At 58.8% G+C, this 15,795-nt stretch overlaps 2 protein-coding genes across 9 annotated transcripts in view; one reads left to right on the plus strand and one right to left on the minus strand.

Annotated features, from left to right (window-relative positions):
* LTBP3 (latent transforming growth factor beta binding protein 3) overlaps positions 1-5,828 on the plus strand; it is a 20,938-nt gene extending 15,110 nt beyond the window's left edge. For 2 of the 4 annotated variants that reach the window (XM_027532880.1, XM_027532882.1), the window contains exons 19-28: positions 1,594-1,722; positions 2,020-2,187; positions 2,370-2,453; positions 2,756-2,884; positions 2,988-3,125; positions 3,220-3,360; positions 3,506-3,667; positions 3,767-3,847; positions 3,931-4,062; positions 4,213-5,827. In XM_027532880.1, coding sequence (XP_027388681.1) covers positions 1,594-1,722; positions 2,020-2,187; positions 2,370-2,453; positions 2,756-2,884; positions 2,988-3,125; positions 3,220-3,360; positions 3,506-3,667; positions 3,767-3,847; positions 3,931-4,062; positions 4,213-4,364 — 1,316 coding nt within the window. In that variant the 3' untranslated portion in view covers positions 4,365-5,827. Of the gene's footprint in view, positions 1-1,593; positions 1,723-2,019; positions 2,188-2,369; positions 2,454-2,755; positions 2,885-2,987; positions 3,126-3,219; positions 3,361-3,505; positions 3,668-3,766; positions 3,848-3,930; positions 4,063-4,212 lie in introns of all 4 variants that reach the window. The other 2 variants (XM_027532881.1, XM_027532883.1) reach the window with 2 other exon arrangements.
* Positions 4,746-15,792, minus strand: SCYL1 (SCY1 like pseudokinase 1). Of its 5 annotated transcripts, none has more exons than XM_027532888.1 (18): positions 15,605-15,791; positions 15,117-15,257; positions 14,787-14,909; positions 14,478-14,704; positions 13,949-14,039; positions 13,710-13,865; positions 10,637-10,795; positions 9,645-9,752; positions 8,501-8,614; positions 7,941-8,096; positions 7,234-7,422; positions 7,038-7,113; positions 6,605-6,769; positions 6,322-6,464; positions 5,586-5,654; positions 5,277-5,489; positions 5,131-5,185; positions 4,746-5,005 (listed from the first exon to the last, which is right to left on the minus strand). In XM_027532888.1, the coding sequence occupies exons 1-18, from the start codon at positions 15,713-15,715 to the stop codon at positions 4,881-4,883; spliced, it is 2,421 nt and encodes an 806-aa protein (XP_027388689.1). In that variant the 5' UTR covers positions 15,716-15,791; the 3' UTR covers positions 4,746-4,880. The 5 variants fall into 5 exon arrangements, with proteins under 5 accessions (XP_027388689.1, XP_027388687.1, XP_027388686.1 ...); XM_027532887.1 differs by having other exon boundaries at positions 4,748-5,005; positions 5,586-5,657; positions 15,605-15,790; XM_027532886.1 differs by having other exon boundaries at positions 5,277-5,654.
* Between the last annotated feature and the right edge of the window lie 3 nt (positions 15,793-15,795).

The raw sequence follows: 15,795 nt of genomic DNA on the forward strand, positions 1-15,795 counted from the left end.
TATTGAGTGCAGCACTTTCACAGCATCATCTTTCAGGATTTGAAATAGCTCAACTGGAATTCCATCACCTCCACTAGCTTTGTTTGTAGTGATACTTTCTAAGGCCCACTTGACTTCACATTCCAGGATATCTGGCTCTAGGTGAGTGATCACACCATCATGATTATCTTGGTCATGAAGATCTTTTTCGTACAGTTCTTCTGTGTATTCTTGCCACCTCTTCTTAATATCTTCTGCTTCTGTTAGGTCCATACCATTTCTGTCCTTTATTGAGCCCATCTTTGCATGAAATGTTCCCTTGGTATCTCTAATTTTCTTGAAGAGATCTCTAGTCTTTCCCATTCTGTTGTTTTCCTCTATTTCTTTGCATTGATCGCTGAGGAAGGCTTTCTTATCTCTCCTTGCTATTCTTTGGAACTCTGCATTCAGATGCTTATATCTTTCCTTTTCTCCTTTGCTTTTCGCTTCTCTTCTTTTCACAGCTATTTGTAAGGCCTCCCCAGACAGTCATTTTGCTTTTTTGCATTTCTTTTCCATGGGGATGGTCTTGATCCCTGTCTCCTGTACAATGTCACGAATCTCCATCCATAGTTCATCAGGCACTCTATCACATCTAGTCGCTTAAATCTATTTCTCATTTCCATTGTATAATCATAAGGGATTTGATGTAGGTCATACCTGAATGGTATAGTGGTTTTCCCTATTTTCTTCAATTTAAGTCTGAATTTGGCAATAAGGAGTTCATGATCTGAGACACAGTCAGCTCCCGGTCTTGTTTTTGCTGACTGTGTAGAGCTTCTCCATCTTTGGCTGCAAAGAATATAATCAATCTGATTTCGGTGTTGACCATCTGGTGATGTCCATGTGTAGAGTCTTCTCTTGTGTTGTTGGAAGAGGGTGTTTGCTATGACCAATTTACTGAACACCTAATATTTGCCAGGTTCTACGCTATATGCTAGATACTGAGTAATAACCCAGGGTTCCTTGCTAGGAAGACAGTCTCCCCTAGGAAGGAGCCCTGGGTAAATTGATTCTTACAATTCAGAGTGCTAAGCGCCAAAAGAGGTCTGGACTAGTGATTAATTGCAACCAAGAAGTGACAGTTGTATTGGAACTTGAAGTATAAACAGGCTTCCCTAAAGCATAAGTAGATTCCCTAAGCAGAGAAAAACAAAGGATGGTATTTACCAGGCCCAAAGAAGAGTATTTGCAAAGCACAGAGATCAGGAAGCAGAGCTAGTTGTGTTTTTAGGGAGAGTAGATACCTTGGCCTAGACATAGAGCTGAGGGTCTTAGTGGTTTAGAGCAAAGGGTGATGAGACAAAGATACTGGGAGAGCAAACTGAACCCCCAGATGCTGAGCTGAGAGCTAGGGCTTCATTCTGTTAGCGCTTGTGAAGAACAGTGCACTGAATGTGTATACATCGACCCCTGTGCACAGACCCACACGAGTGGCTTTCCTGTTGTGTGTGCTTTGAAGTCAAAGTGGAAATTCAGGTTCTCGGCTTGTGTGAGGCCCTTGAGGCCCACCCCCAGGGAGAGAGGGGCTGGTTTCCCTCTGAGTGATTCTTTCTGCTCTTCTCCCCCCTGAAGACATAGATGAGTGCAGCCAGGACCCAGGCCTGTGCCTTCCCCATGGGGCCTGCGAGAACCTGCAGGGCTCCTACGTTTGCATCTGTGATGAGGGCTTCACACCCACCCAGGACCAACATGGCTGTGAGGGTGAGTGCCCTCTCGGCTCCCTCCTCAATCTAGACACTGCTGTTGGGACTCAGAGTTGGACCTGGTCCCACCCTCTGGAATATGAGGAACAGGAAGAAATTTCTTTTGCCTGGGAGACCCTGGCGGGACCAGACCTGTCAGGCAGCCCCTGAATGCCACACTGAGGATGGAGCTTGGCTTTCACGTGGCAGCTCCAGGAGCCAGGCGATGTGGGGGCACAGAGGGCAGAGGTTGGTGGGCAGTGTGGACAGGCAAAGACACAGTGCCAGACCCTGAGCTGCTCTCCCCTCCCCTCAGAGGTGGAGCAGCCCCACCACAAGAAGGAGTGCTACCTTAACTTCGATGATACCGTGTTCTGTGACAGTGTTCTGGCCACCAACGTCACCCAGCAGGAGTGCTGCTGCTCGCTGGGGGCTGGCTGGGGAGACCACTGCGAGATCTATCCCTGCCCAGTCTACAGCTCAGGTCAGGAGCCGGGCAGGCCTTTCCCCTTTCCAGAACCTCAGTTTCTTCATTTGGGACCGGACTGGGGAAGAGGGCCCCTTCCTGAGTTGGTGGGAAATGAGGCCAGAGCTCTGGCCCTATGGCCAGGACGTACGTGCTCAATCCTGCTCTTTTCCTTCCCCATGGCCACTGTCTCCCTGTAGCTGAGTTCCACAGCCTCTGCCCAGACGGGAAGGGCTATACCCAGGACAACAACATTGTCAACTATGGCATCCCAGCCCACCGTGGTAAGCCCCAACATGGCTCCGCCCACCTGGCTCGCCCCGCTCTGCCCTCCGGTTTGGACCACCCCATCCCTCCAGTGCTTGCTTGTCAATTGCGGGTACTGGGATAAGGCCCGCCCACTCTCTCACCGACTGCCCCGCCCCTCTCCCAAGCCCCGCCCTATCGCCTTAAGTAGGCGTTGGGAAAAGGCCATAGCAGACTTTTCGCCTTTCCACGGTAAGCGCCACCCCCACGTCCTCTGCTGCGGGGCCTCAGAGGCCCGGCAGGTAGAGGGTGCGGTCGCCCACGGCCTGTCGCTCTGCAGACATCGATGAATGCATATTGTTTGGGGCGGAGATATGCAAGGAGGGCAAGTGCGTGAACACGCAGCCCGGCTACGAGTGCTATTGCCAGCACGGATTCTACTACGACTCGAACCTGCTGGAATGCGTGGGTGAGTGCAGCTGCCCCCGTGGCCGTGGGAAAGCAGCCAGGAGACACGCAAAACCACCCGACTGCAGGCCGGTTCCTACCACTCGCGCTTTTCTTCCCCTCAGACGTGGACGAGTGTTTGGACGAGTCTAATTGCCGGAACGGAGTGTGTGAGAATACGCGCGGTGGTTACCGCTGTGCCTGCACTCCCCCGGCCGAGTACAGCCCGGTGCAGCGCCAGTGTCTGAGCCCAGAAGAGATGGGTGAGGCCCGGGTCGGTCCTCTGGGGAAACGGGAGAGAGGCTAGCCGAGCCAAGCTGTGATTTCCACCCCGACCCATCCACTTGCTGCCCGCAGACGTGGACGAGTGCCAGGACCCCACAGCCTGCCGCCCTGGCCGGTGTGTCAACCTGCCCGGCTCCTACCGCTGCGAGTGCCGCCCGCCCTGGGTACCCGGACCCTCAGGCCGCGACTGCCAGCGCCCCGAGAGCCCGGCCGGTAAGGGCGAGGGTCATCTTGGGCTCTCCAGAACACTGTGTGCCCCGTGGAGGCCCGGGGCCGTCGTTCCCACGAGGGTGGATTGGAGCGGGGGAGGGCGGCCCCTGCTTTGGGCTCCTCCCTGACGCCGGGTCCCCCTCCGCAGAGCGTGCCCCGGAGCGGCGGGACGTGTGCTGGGGCCAGCGCGGAGATGACGGCATGTGTGCGGGGCCCCTGGCCGGGCCCGCCCTCACCTTCGATGACTGCTGCTGTCGCCAGGGTCGAGGTTGGGGAGCCCAGTGCCGTCCGTGCCCGCCGCGCGGCGCTGGTGAGCATGCCTGAGAGGGGTTGGCCCGGAGGGAATTTGGGGGCCGAGCCGAAGTGAATCAAAGCCATTGACTGCTGATCGCCCCCCTGCCCCTCTCAGGGTCCCAGTGCCCGACGTCGCAGAGTGAAAGTAATTCTTTCTGGGACACGAGCCCCCTGCTGCTGGGGAAGCCCGCCAGAGGTGAGTGTAGCTGGAGGGACAGAGGCGGGTCCGCGGCCATCGCCGGGGGCAGTGTTGACGTCTCATTCTCTCGGCCCGCGCAGAAGAGGACAGCTCAGAGGAGGATTCGGACGAGTGTCGCTGCGTGAGCGGTCGCTGTGTGCCGCGGCCGGGCGGCGCAGTGTGCGAGTGTCCTGGCGGTTTCCAGCTGGACGCGTCCCGCGCCCGCTGCGTCGGTGAGCCGCGCCGAGGGGGCGGGGCCAGAGGGCATGTGGGCGTGGCAGGGCGGGGTCAGGCCCTGCAGAAGCTCGGCTCGGACCAGAAACCAAGGGGTCGCACAGCTTTGGCGCCCTCTTAAAGTCCTCACTTGTCACCCCCACTTCCAGACATCGATGAGTGCCGAGAGCTGAACCAGCGCGGGTTACTATGTAAGACCGAGCGCTGCGTGAACACGAGCGGTTCCTACCGCTGCGTCTGCAAAGCTGGCTTCGCGCGCAGCCGCACGCATGGAGCCTGCGTGCCCCAGCGACGCCGCTGACACCACCCTCGGTCTGGACCTTCGCAATCACCGAGGGGTTTCTGCCCAGCAATTGGGGCGAGCTCGGCCTCTCGCTGGTGCCCCGACTCGGGGCTCGGACCCAGGGACCCTTCGGGCCCGTAGACCCCTTCCCCGCGCCCCATGTTCCAAGGGCGCCCCTGCCGGTTCCGCCTGGCTCACAGGCAGATGTTGGGTCTGTCTGGCGCTGCCGGCCTTCCTTCCAGAGGGCATTTCCCCAGAAACTGATAAATCAGATCGTTTCTCTTTACTCTTGGTTTTCGAAGTAAATTGATGTTCATGTCCGTGATGGGCGCAGACTCCAAAGGGCAGCGCCAGACTCTAGCCTCCTTGGAGGCGCTGGACTGAGCCCAGCACAACAGGTGTGAAATAGAATTTATTGTGGCTCTGATTATGTACATGTGAGATGTGCCTGGCCAGGCTGACCGGGCTCGCATGGTTTGTACAATAAATACACCTGTGGGGCCTCCGAGACTGGGAAGGGCCCACACCTGCAGTTCAGTCCAGCTTCCGGGTTCCCAGCTTCATGGGACCCTTGGCTGCCTTTTTCTCAGCGCGTTTTGCCTCCATCTCCCTCCTTCGCTCCTCGCGCTTCTTCCGGGCTAGCTCCGCCTTCGCCTGTCCTGGAAACAAGAAAGGGAGGGCTGAAGGTGTCAGGACAACCTGGGTCTCGGCTTCCCTTCCCATGCCTGCCCCGGTGGAAGGTAGGCCCAGGCCATCAACCAGCTGGCTGGGGAGAAACACTTACTGCTCTCGGTCTCCAGGCCTTCCCAGTTGTCATCACCCCATGAGTCTCGCCTCGACTGAAAAGGGAGGTGTGGGCTGGAGTGGAGACCTACTCTCAGCTGAGGTCCACCCCAGGTCTGCACCCTCCCACTGGAAAGGCACCAGTACCTGCGCCCCAGCCTCCCGATGCACTGACAGGGCAGCAAAAGGGTCGCCTTTGTCACTAGGCTCCGGTCCACCCCAGTTATACTCGCTGGCCAGCCGTGTGCCCTCAGGGGGTGGCGCCGGGGGGCTTGGCTCCTGCCAGTCTTGCTCCCACGAGCCCTCAGCTTCCCAACTGCTCCAGTCTGACTCCTGGGATCTGTGGCCAGGGTTGCTGGCCTGTAGAAGAGGCAGCGGAGACAGTGCTAGAGAAGGGGAGGGAGGAGCAGGGGCACCCCGCTCCCCCGTACACACGCTCTGTCCCGCCCAGCTCACCTGCCCAGCCCGGCTGGCTTGGTTCCCAGTACTCCAGTCATCCCGCTGAGCCAACACAGATTCGGCCTCCTGCTGCAGGATGGGGAGGAAAGCACGACCATAGAGCCCTCTTGCTCCACCCGAAAGGCCAAGGAAGCCCCCAGTCTCCGCCTAGCTATGGGCTCCACCCTTTCTTCTTTTGTCTTCCATCTCATTTTCTCCTCAGCCCTGTGTCCCATCAATAAACTGGACACGCTGAACCAGGCCTGTTGTCACTCCTCTGTGAGGTGGGGAACGAGATCCTGAGTTCCACACCCCTGCCTGCGGCCTCAGGGGCAGAGACTGCTGGCAGCCGGAGCTCTGCCCACCCCGTTCCCCTTAGGACAGCCCCACTCTGGCCTCAGCGCATCCTGAGCCCACCCTCAGGGAGGACAGGTTGGTTGTAGGCCTGGGCGTAACCTCTCTCTGCTGATCACAGGGCAGGGCGGGCCCCAGAAAGGCCATAGGAGGGATGGGCCGTGGAGGGGAGCGAGGAAGAGGGATGGGCAGACCCAACCACCATCAGCTTGGCCTCTCATTTCTGGAGTTGAGATGGGGCTCAGCTGTCGGCTCCGACCCACAATGGCTGCTCCACGACTCCTGCTTAGGATACTTGCAGATGAGGAAAGATCTGACTCCGGCCAAGCCCACGAGAGCTCCCCGAATGGCAGTCTGTGGCCCTGCAGCTGGGTCCCCGCGGGAGTCCTTGGCCCCTCACCTCCAGGCTTCCCCAGTCCTCATCATCCCATCTGTCAGCAGCACTGCTGTCCTCTTCCGTGTCCTTGCTCTCCTCCTGGGTCTCCCAGGGGCCTGAGGTCGTAGGCGTGGCAGGCACAGGGGTAGGGGCTGGAGCAGGAAGTCCTGGGGACCAGAGGCTCACTGAGTTTCCGCCCACTAAGCCCCAGGAAGGCCTCAGCACAGGGCAGAGGTTGCTGGGGCTGGGGGTGTCCCCATCACCATCCTGGGGGGGACTCCAAGCCCTCTCAGTCCAGGACTCTCACCCTCAGGCGCAGGTCTCTGGGGGACGTTGGTCTCGGCCAGGGCAGCCGTGGGATGTGCCCGGATCAGCTTAGATGTGAGCGAGGAGACCCCCGTCACGGCCCAGCCTGCCCAGCTGGCTGCGGCTCCTCCCATCCCGGGGCTGGAGGCTGCGTGGACATCCTTCTCTGGGCAGGGACAGGAGCGACAAGTACAGACACCTCAGGCCTCCGTGGGGAGGGCGACAGGACGGCACTAACTGAAGCAGAGCAACCTAGAGTGGGCGCCCTCCTCCCCAGGCCTGCGCTCTCCCAGCTGTGAAATGGGAGGTTGAAGAGTGCGCAACAATCTGTCCCCTGGGGCTCTGCAGACACTCCAGCGAGGCAGACGGGGGCCACAACAGGCCAGTCAAGAAAGTGGCAAGAGGAACAGGGAACATGAGCGTGGGCCACTCACCCACTTCGGCCAGCTGTGTGGGGTCCTCTGACACAGACTCCAGTTTGGACAGGAAGCTTCGAATGGCCTTGAAGGCCTGTGGGGCAGCAAGGGGCAGAGCTGGAGCCTCCAAGGTTCCTGTGAGCCCGCCAGGCCAGCTGGGGCCCAGGTACCCCCGGACCCCCAGCCCCAGGGCCCAGCCCCAGTAACGCCTCACCTGGTCTCGCACGGATTTCTCAGGATCCACAGTGAGGCCACAGAGCACAGGCAGGATCTTGTGGGCGCAGTCGTTCATCGAGTAGAGGTTGTGGGTAGCGGCAAAACCCAAAACGCCCGCGACCCGGGATGGTGCAAATGGGTCCTTTGTGGCCCGGCTAAAGGCGGAGGTGAGGACCCTGTGTCTGGTCTGGGGCAGGAAGAGGGCTCCTGGGTATAGGGTCCGTCCTGGGGTCCAGAACTGCCACAACAGAGGCCAACCACAGGGCCTCCAGAGTCTAACAAGTGTGAGTTAATCACTAACGACAACTCTGGATCTTGGCTTGTCCTTCCAGATCACTGGCCCACGGCTCAGAGTGACAGGGGCCAGAGCAGAAGCTGCCCTGGGGCCGGGCCACGCCTCTCTGCCTGCCTGCCCTGCTGACCCATTCAATCATTCCTGCTAAGTGCCCGGGGGCTGCAATGTCTGCGTTCACAGACCCTGAGGGGGCAGGCAGACCTAGGTTCGGTTCCAGCAGCCACCACCTACTGGCTGTGTGACCTGACACAACTTACTCTGTCCCTCAGACATGGGGACTGGAGCACCCAGGGCCTGGGTCTGTGTGTGTGTGTATGTGTGGGGTGACAGACCCCACACAAGGGGACCTGACCCTGGGGGATGTGGCTGTGATGCTGACAGAACTCCTGCCACGTGTGCGGGGCACTCACACTGGCACTGAGGTAGGAGCCGATCTTGCCCAGGCACACGGTGGTGTTGCAACGGATGGGGCCCTGCTCGTCCTTGGCCTGCAGCCGCGCGAAGTGCTTCATCAGCTCCACATTGAGGTTGGTCTCATTCAGCTTTGGGGCCAGAAGCAGCATGGACTGCAGGGCGGGAGACCGGACAGTGTGGGCCGGAGTGGGCAGGGTACCACACATGGGAGGGGCCTCCTGGGAGGGCACCAGTGACCCTGAGTGCTGAGGAGACCCGCCAGAGCCCTCCAACCTGCTCCTGGGCCTTACCCAGAAGGCTTTGGAAGGGGAACCCCCGTCTGCACTCCAGTCTCATGAATGTCTGTTGCACTCAGGACTATTAGCCATACCCACCCTTCCCCCGACCACCTGCAGTGCTATACCCACAGCCAGGACCCACGTGCAGAACAGCCTGCCTGCCCCTCCCATACCCTGTTTGAGCCACAGACCAAAACCAAGGCCTCTGTGTCCTCTGATGAGCCGCCTCTGAGCCTTAGAAAACCAGGGGTGGCCCCTTTGGGCCTGGCCACACCCACCTTGACTGTCTGCTCCCGGATGGCAGGGTTGGTGTCCAGGAAACCGTGCACAACGTGGGGAAAGATCTGGGTGTTGACTGTTGGCTCATCAAGGTACTGGATGAACTGCTCCATCTGCGGCCCGGGTTGGGGCATGAGAACACGGTGAGGCCTTCCACCCCTCACCAGAGCCAGGGGGCCACCCTTGGCATGGTTTCTCTACCCAGCAGGCACTGGCTGGCCAGGGAGTCTCCTGAGCCCCGCACCGTGCCTCTGGCCTCAGGCCCACATGGAATGAAGAGGGTACTGGGGGCGAGGGAGGGGGCTGAGAAGAACCAGGGACTGGGTGCTGGAGAGCTGGAATGGTCACACCCCCTCTCGGAGCCTCCCAACCTTTTCTATAAAAAGGGTATAACCCCTGCCTAGAGGAGTGCTGGGAGGAGGCTGGAGTGTTTGGAGTTGGAGAAGGACTGATACCTGGATACCTAACGCAGCGGCCCCCCATCCCCGATCCCATCAACCCTGTCTGATGCTCCCAACTGCCTGGGGGTTGGCAAGAGAGACGCTATCCCCCCTCAAGAGGAAATCAACCCTGAATAGTCATTGGAAGGACTGATCCTGAAGCTCCAATACTTTGGCCACCTAATGTGAAGCACCGACTCTTTGGAAAAGACCCTGATGCTGGGAAAGATTGAGGGCAGGAGGAAAAGTGGGTGGCAGAGGATGAGGTGGTTGAATGGCATCACTGACTCAATGGACATGAGTTTGAGAAAACTCTGTGAGATAGTGAAAGACAGAGAAGTCTGGCATGCTGCAGTCCATGGGGTCAGCGTTGGATGTGACTTAGCGACTGAACAACAGAACAACAGGCTCAACCCGGGAGACTGGGCGGCACAGGGAGAAGCGTTTGAGCCATGCGGCCTGGGTGGGGGCGTTCCCTAAGCCTCCAATGAGCCCAGTGATTATCTTGACTTCCTGAGAGCACAGCCTCACTGGTCCCTCACCTGTGTGTATGTTTCGAGGAGGGGTTTCTGGGGCCCCCATGCAGCCAAAGCAACGGCTCAAGTTATCTGCCTGGGGCTAGAGGTGAGACAGGGGCCTACCCTGCAGCAAGGGTGAGGTCTGGGTGGAGTAGAAGCGGGCAGGCTCTCCCCACGGCCCCTACCTGCTGCAGGAGGCGAATGCGCATGGCCCGGTCAGTCGAGGAGAACATTTTGACCACGACAGGGATGATCTTCTGCTGATACTCCTCGGCGTTGAGGAACTTACCCACCTGAGAAGGAGCAGGAAGAGGGGCTCAGCCACGTCCACACGAGTGGGATGATGTCCCTGGGCTCAGTGAACTTCCTCAGGCTCCCTGCTGATTTCTCGGGGTGGGAACAGGGTGATCGTGGTGGGATGAGGCGGGCATTTCCTCAGCAGCCCCTCTGCCCAGACTCCATGTCAAGTTAGCCCTACCCTTGCCCTTTCTAAGTCAGGCCTCTCTTAGGAGGCTCGAAGAAGCTCTGGGCCTTTCCCTGTAATCAGGCACTAGATCCCATGTGCACACAGGATTCTGCCTGTAAGTTCTGGGGGTTCCCAGCTACACAGGATGTATACAGGATGTACTTGCTGTCCTCCCCACCTCCCCCCACACCAAGTTCCTTTGGGGAAGGGGTTCTCCCACTGAGCAGGGAATGGTAGATGTCCAGCTACTGGCAGGCTGGGATCTGAAGAGGGAGAGAGGATCCAGCCCCAAGAAGCCAAGACAGCTAAGTGCTGAACAGTCAGGAGGGAGGAAGGAAAGCGAGGCGGTGAGCAGCTGACCCCTGGGCACCAGAGTGTCCGGGTCAGACCAGGGAGACTGTCCTGAGGAAATGGAGGAAGGGCTGTAGGCTGTGAAGCAAGGGGTCTTTGGAAAAAGAATTTTGGAGGCATAGATTTTCCCTTCACCAAGGACAGGAGGTCCCCATGTCTCCCTGACAGCTGGTCACATGGCCATGGCCTGCTGAACCGCTGGATGTCAGAGCTCCTCAAGTGGGCTTGGGGCCCCCTGACCAGGCTCCCCTCCCAGGACGCTGGCAAGGCTGGCCCCACCCACGGCCCTCTCTTCTGCCCTTCAGGCCACTCAGCCAGTCTCTGGGCCCCACAGGTACTGAGGCTCCAGGCCCCACTCACCTTGAATAGGGGTGTGAGGACCACGGCCCCCGCACTGCCAAACTCGAAGGCAGTCAGCAGCTGGGGCAGCACCTTGTGCCGGCAGAAATCCTCAGGGAACGAGTCCAGGCTTTTGCTCAGCTCTTGGAAGAACTTTTGCTTCTCAGCTGGCTCTTTAATCTGGGGGAGAGTGGGCAGGAGGCAGGGAACAAGAAATTAGCCTGGTCGCGGTCCCTTCAGCCAAGGGCCAGGACACGGGGTCACCTCCAACCCGAAGGAAAACAAGCTTGCGGAGCCAGACTGCCTGGGTTCAAAGCCCAACTCTCCCACTTATTAGCCATGTGACTTTAGGGGGCTTTAAGTGGTAAGGAATCCTCCTGCCAATGCAGGAGACGTGGGTTCGATCCCTGGGTTGGGAAGGTCCCCTGGAGAAAGAAATGGCAATCTGCTCCAGTATTCCTGCCTGGAAAATCCCATGGACGGAGGAGCCCGGTGGGCCACAGTCCACCGGACAGGACTGAGTGACCGACAGTTTCACTTTCACTAGCGAGTGTGAGACTGAGCAACCAAACGTGACCTTAGGCAAGTTCCTCCACGAGTGAAATGGGGTAATAACTGTACTGCCTCATAACTGTTCTGAGGATTCAACCAGAAAAGGCACACTAATGCTGCTAGCGCAGCGCCTGGCACACTGCAGGCGCCCAGTCAGTCAGTGGCACTGCCACCTGACCTGCCGCTACGAAAGCGGCCACTAGGGGGATCAAGCCCTTTATCAGTATCGCCTTAGCTCCTGAGGACCACAGAAGAGACCACTATCCCAGGAGCACCATTAAACATATGGTACAAGGAAGCAGGGAATAAGGGCTTACTCCGCCACCTGGCCCTGTTGGCTTGGGCTCACCGGCAGCTCTGCGGTAGAGGCCGGGGCAGGCTGTCAGAAGGCAGGGATGAGGTGCATTTACCCCTAGATCTGGTCCTCTCACTGAGCCGAGACAGGCCACACCGTCAGCTCAATGGTCTCCCTCCATCCTTCTAACCTCCCCGAGGCTGTCCTATCCACAACTCACACTTCCTGAGCATAGACCACATGGCCAGGCAGGATTATATTCTTAAACCATTACACAGATGAAATAATCTAAGGAAGCTGAGGCACAGAAAGGGCAAGGAGCTTATCCAAAGTCACACAGCTAAGCAGCAGTCAAGGAAGGGTGTGGGGACTTCTCTGGTGGTCTGCTGGTTAAGAATCCACCTTGTAATGCAGGGGATGCAGGTTTGATTCCTGGTTGGGAAACTAAGATCCCACATGCTGTGAAGCAACTGAGCTCACGCACAACTAGAGAGTCTGTGCTCCTCAACCAAAGATCCTGCATGATGCAATGAAGATCCTGTATATCGCAACTAAGACTGGACACAGCCAAATAAACAGAGAAATAAATAAAAAGGAAGGGCGTGGCCCAGTGGTGTGGCACTTCTGCTGTGTTGCGCCCTGTGAAGAAGTGCTCTCATTCCCCCATTTACAAAGGAAGAGGCTTGAGGTTCAAGGTCACCAGGCAAGAGAGTCCGGACATGTGTTACAGCCCCGTCCAGTACGCTTCCATAGTCCCTGTGCTCTTGGTTGTACCCTCGTGGCCACAGCCGCTGCCTGACCCAGAAGTGACCTCTAACCCGGGTTGGGGAGGACCTGATTGGGCTGTAGCAGCTCAGTCTGACATGGCAGGCAGGCTTAGTGCTCTGACACAGGGTTTGGGGAAGCACAGTCCCAGAGAGAGGCCAAGCCGCATCCAAGGCTGCCCCCTGACAGTCACAGCTGGGCTCCTCCACCGCTCTGCTCTCCGATGGGAAGGGAGGCCTCCAGGCGCGGCCCTCCCACATTCTCCTCGGGACCCTCCAGAAACAGCTTGTTTCCTATGGGGCGCACATTAAGGAGAAGGGCAGCCCGGCGGAGCCAGCCATGTGAGAACGCCATGTAACAGAGCTCCTGCTGCCCATACTGCCCGGGGGCCGCAAGGCTCAACTTCTCCAGCACCTTCTCCTTCGGCGCAGGTTCCCATCTTCTGACGGCCCCCTAGCCCCATCTGAGTCAAGACTCCACTGACCAAGGAGGGCCATGAAAGCCCTGTCACTCCTCCCATTCCACTCTCATCACCTCTCTGTGCCCCACACAAGGCTGGGGCAGGGGACAGAGCCTCCCTTCTGCATCCCCTACAACAACCCTGTGGGTCAGCAGACACCGCCATTATCCTCACCACACAGATAAGGAAACTGAGGTTCAGTGAGGTTAAGCTGCGGGCTCCCTCCTCGCAAAGAGGTTCCCTCTGCCTGGAACTTTCTTCCCCAGTTACCATCCCCATGACTCCCACCTTCACACCCTTCAGGTCACAGCTCAGACGTCACCCTTGAGAACTCTTCCCCAGGCCCCACCCTCACTCTTTTCCTTCCGGCACTTATCAGCAACCGGGAAGCACGTTTCCTCATTTACGTGTTTTCTGTCCCTTTTCCCCAGTGAGAGTCCCCAAGGGTGGACACCTGGATCATTCACCCCATGCTAGAGCCTCGAGGGCAGGGGTCTGGGTCTGACTCTTCCTCCCCACCCTGCAGCCAACATCAGGGCCAGGGCTGGAATGTATGTGTGCAGTTAACAGAGTGCCAGGCGCACTCACGAAGCACCCACTATGTGCCAGACACTGTACTGTGCACTTCAGACTCACTGACTCCTCATCCGGCTCCTCTGAAGCAGGTACTATTAATAGGACTGAACTTCAGCCGAGGAAAGTCGCACATAAATAATAACTAGAGGGACTTTCCTGATGGTCCAGTGGCTAAGACTCTGAGCTCCCAATGCAGGGGGCCAGAGTTTGATCCCTGGTCAAGGAACGATATCCCACATGCCACAACTAAAGATCTGGCATGCCACAATGAAGATGGAAGATCCTGCAAGATACAACTGAGACCTGGCCCAGCCAAACAGATAGATCAATATTTTAAATAAGCAATAGTTGGAGCCAGGGTATGAACTCAAAGAGCCTAGCTCCATCATCTGCGCACAGAGGTGAGGAATGTAGGGCCAGAGCCCAGGGTGGTGCAAGGGGCTCACCTGAATCTCTTCCAGGAAGAGGTTGGTCTCCACGAAGCGGTTGTTCATGAAGCCACCAGGCGCCCGGCAGTTCTGCAGGAAGCGGGCTGGGTTGGGACGCACCTTGGGGTTGGCTCCGACCAGTTCGCAGTAATGGGGCACCAGTGATTTGGGGATCTGCGGGAGAAGTGTCAGGGTCAGGGCAGTGGCTGGTGGGCTGGGGGAGAGGGGCTGGGGTGCAGGTGGAGTCGGACACTCACCTTCCCAGGGTTTCGCAGGGCTGCCGCTCGAGGTAGGGGCCCATTGAAGACTTCCCAGATGAGGCAGCCCAAACGCCACATGTCAGCTGACCTGAGACAGTGACCAGAGCTGCTCAAGACTCTGCCACCTGCCTGCATAGGCCTCCAACCTACCCTGGGCACCAGGCAGTCACTGCATGGCAAACCCTGGGCTGTGTTCCTTAGCTGATCATCCCATCAGCCTCAAGAAGCAGGTTTCATTAGCCCCAATGGACAGATCAGGAAACTGAGGCTCAGAGAAACAAGGACATCCATCCCAGGTGACATAACATTCAAATTCAGAACCACCTAACCCCAAAGCCTGTGTTTCTCCTGCCCTTCCTCCCTGAGGATCCTGGGAGCGAGGAGTGGGCTCCACCCTGAGGACCCTGGTTCCCTCCCCAGCCAAGCAGCAGGGGATGGAGGGAGTGCCAGCTAGTCTAGGGGTCCTGAGACTACAGGAGGCTTCCAGAATAGGGCAGGATGGGACATACTCCCCCTAGTCACCCACCATTTCTCTCTGACCGCTCTGCCGCTACCATCAGCCAACTCCGGGGGATCATACTGCTCAAGCTCAGGGATCCCCTTGCGGGGAGGTCCCCCACCATTGCCCTGGGCTGAATACATGTAGTCCAGGCCCCCAAGCTTCCACTCGCCAGCACGGTCCACGAACACAGCGGCCATGCAGACATTGTTGTGGATGAGGCTGCAGTCGTTGACCAGGAAGCTGAGGGCTTTCTAGGGGCAGAAGGACCCATCACAGCCCAGTAGCTGCAGCCCCTCCACCCCTGCTCTCATCCCCACTGCCCCCCCACCTCACCACAATCTGGTGTAGCCCCCAGGAGAGCTCCAGCTCCTTCAGGCCACCGGCCTCCGCTCGCGCCTTGAGGTATACTCCCAGCGGGGTCACAGCCTCTGTCACTACGTGGAGGCATTTGTCTGTCTGAAGAAGGGAACACGGGGTATCAGGGAGGGATGGGGGAGAGCAAGAAGCGATGAGAGACATGGCGATAGGAGCAAAGAAGGGGAAGTCAAATCTGGGCGGGTGGGGCGCTGGCGCAGAAGGGCTGGAAATCCACAGGAAGACAGAAGACAGGACTGGAAGAAAGTGAGGGACAGAGGTGGGGTAGACTGAGCAGCTGGTAGGTACCTCCAGCCCATCGATGTAGGCAAGGATATTGGGGTGCCGGAGAGTTTTGAGGCGCTTGAAGGCAGCTTTGGCCACCTGGGTCTGCTCTTCGGCACCGGGCTTCACGTCATACACGAAGATGGACACCGGGCTCCCTGTGGCCTGGGGGAGGGCAGAGGGGCCTCAGGTTGTGGCCTCAGGTTGCTGACCACTCCACCTCCGAGATAAGTCCCCGGAGTTGGTTCAGTGCCGGAAGAGAAGGGCCGCCGGCCGGGTCTCTCCCCAAGTCCCCTCGGAGATTGAACCCGGCCCACGTAACCCTGGTTGGGTCCGCCTGTGGGTCCCTCGGTCCTTCCGCCCGCCACGTCGACACTGCCCGTCCCCCTCCCTCGGCCCGTAGTCCTAGAGGCTCCGCAGCCACGTCAGGCGGGCGCGACGCGGCGGAGCCGGCGGCGCTAGTTAGGCGAGACCGAGGTCGACCGCGGCCTGCAGAGCGGGGCCGCTCTCACCTTCTTGCGGCCGCGGTGCAGGACCCAGGGTCCCGGCGGGCTGCCCTCGGGGGGTTCCGGGCTGAGCTCGAACGGGAAATCCCGGACCGGGTCCCGGGCAAAGAACCACATCGTCCCCGCCGCCGCGGCGGCCTCGGGCGCCTGAGCTCCTGGTCCTCCGGCAGCCCGAGCCGGGGCGGGGCGGGGCGAGG

The sequence above is a fragment of the Bos indicus x Bos taurus genome, chromosome 29, assembly GCF_003369695.1.
Source record: "Bos indicus x Bos taurus breed Angus x Brahman F1 hybrid chromosome 29, Bos_hybrid_MaternalHap_v2.0, whole genome shotgun sequence".
NCBI classification, from domain to species: domain Eukaryota; kingdom Metazoa; phylum Chordata; class Mammalia; order Artiodactyla; family Bovidae; genus Bos; species Bos indicus x Bos taurus.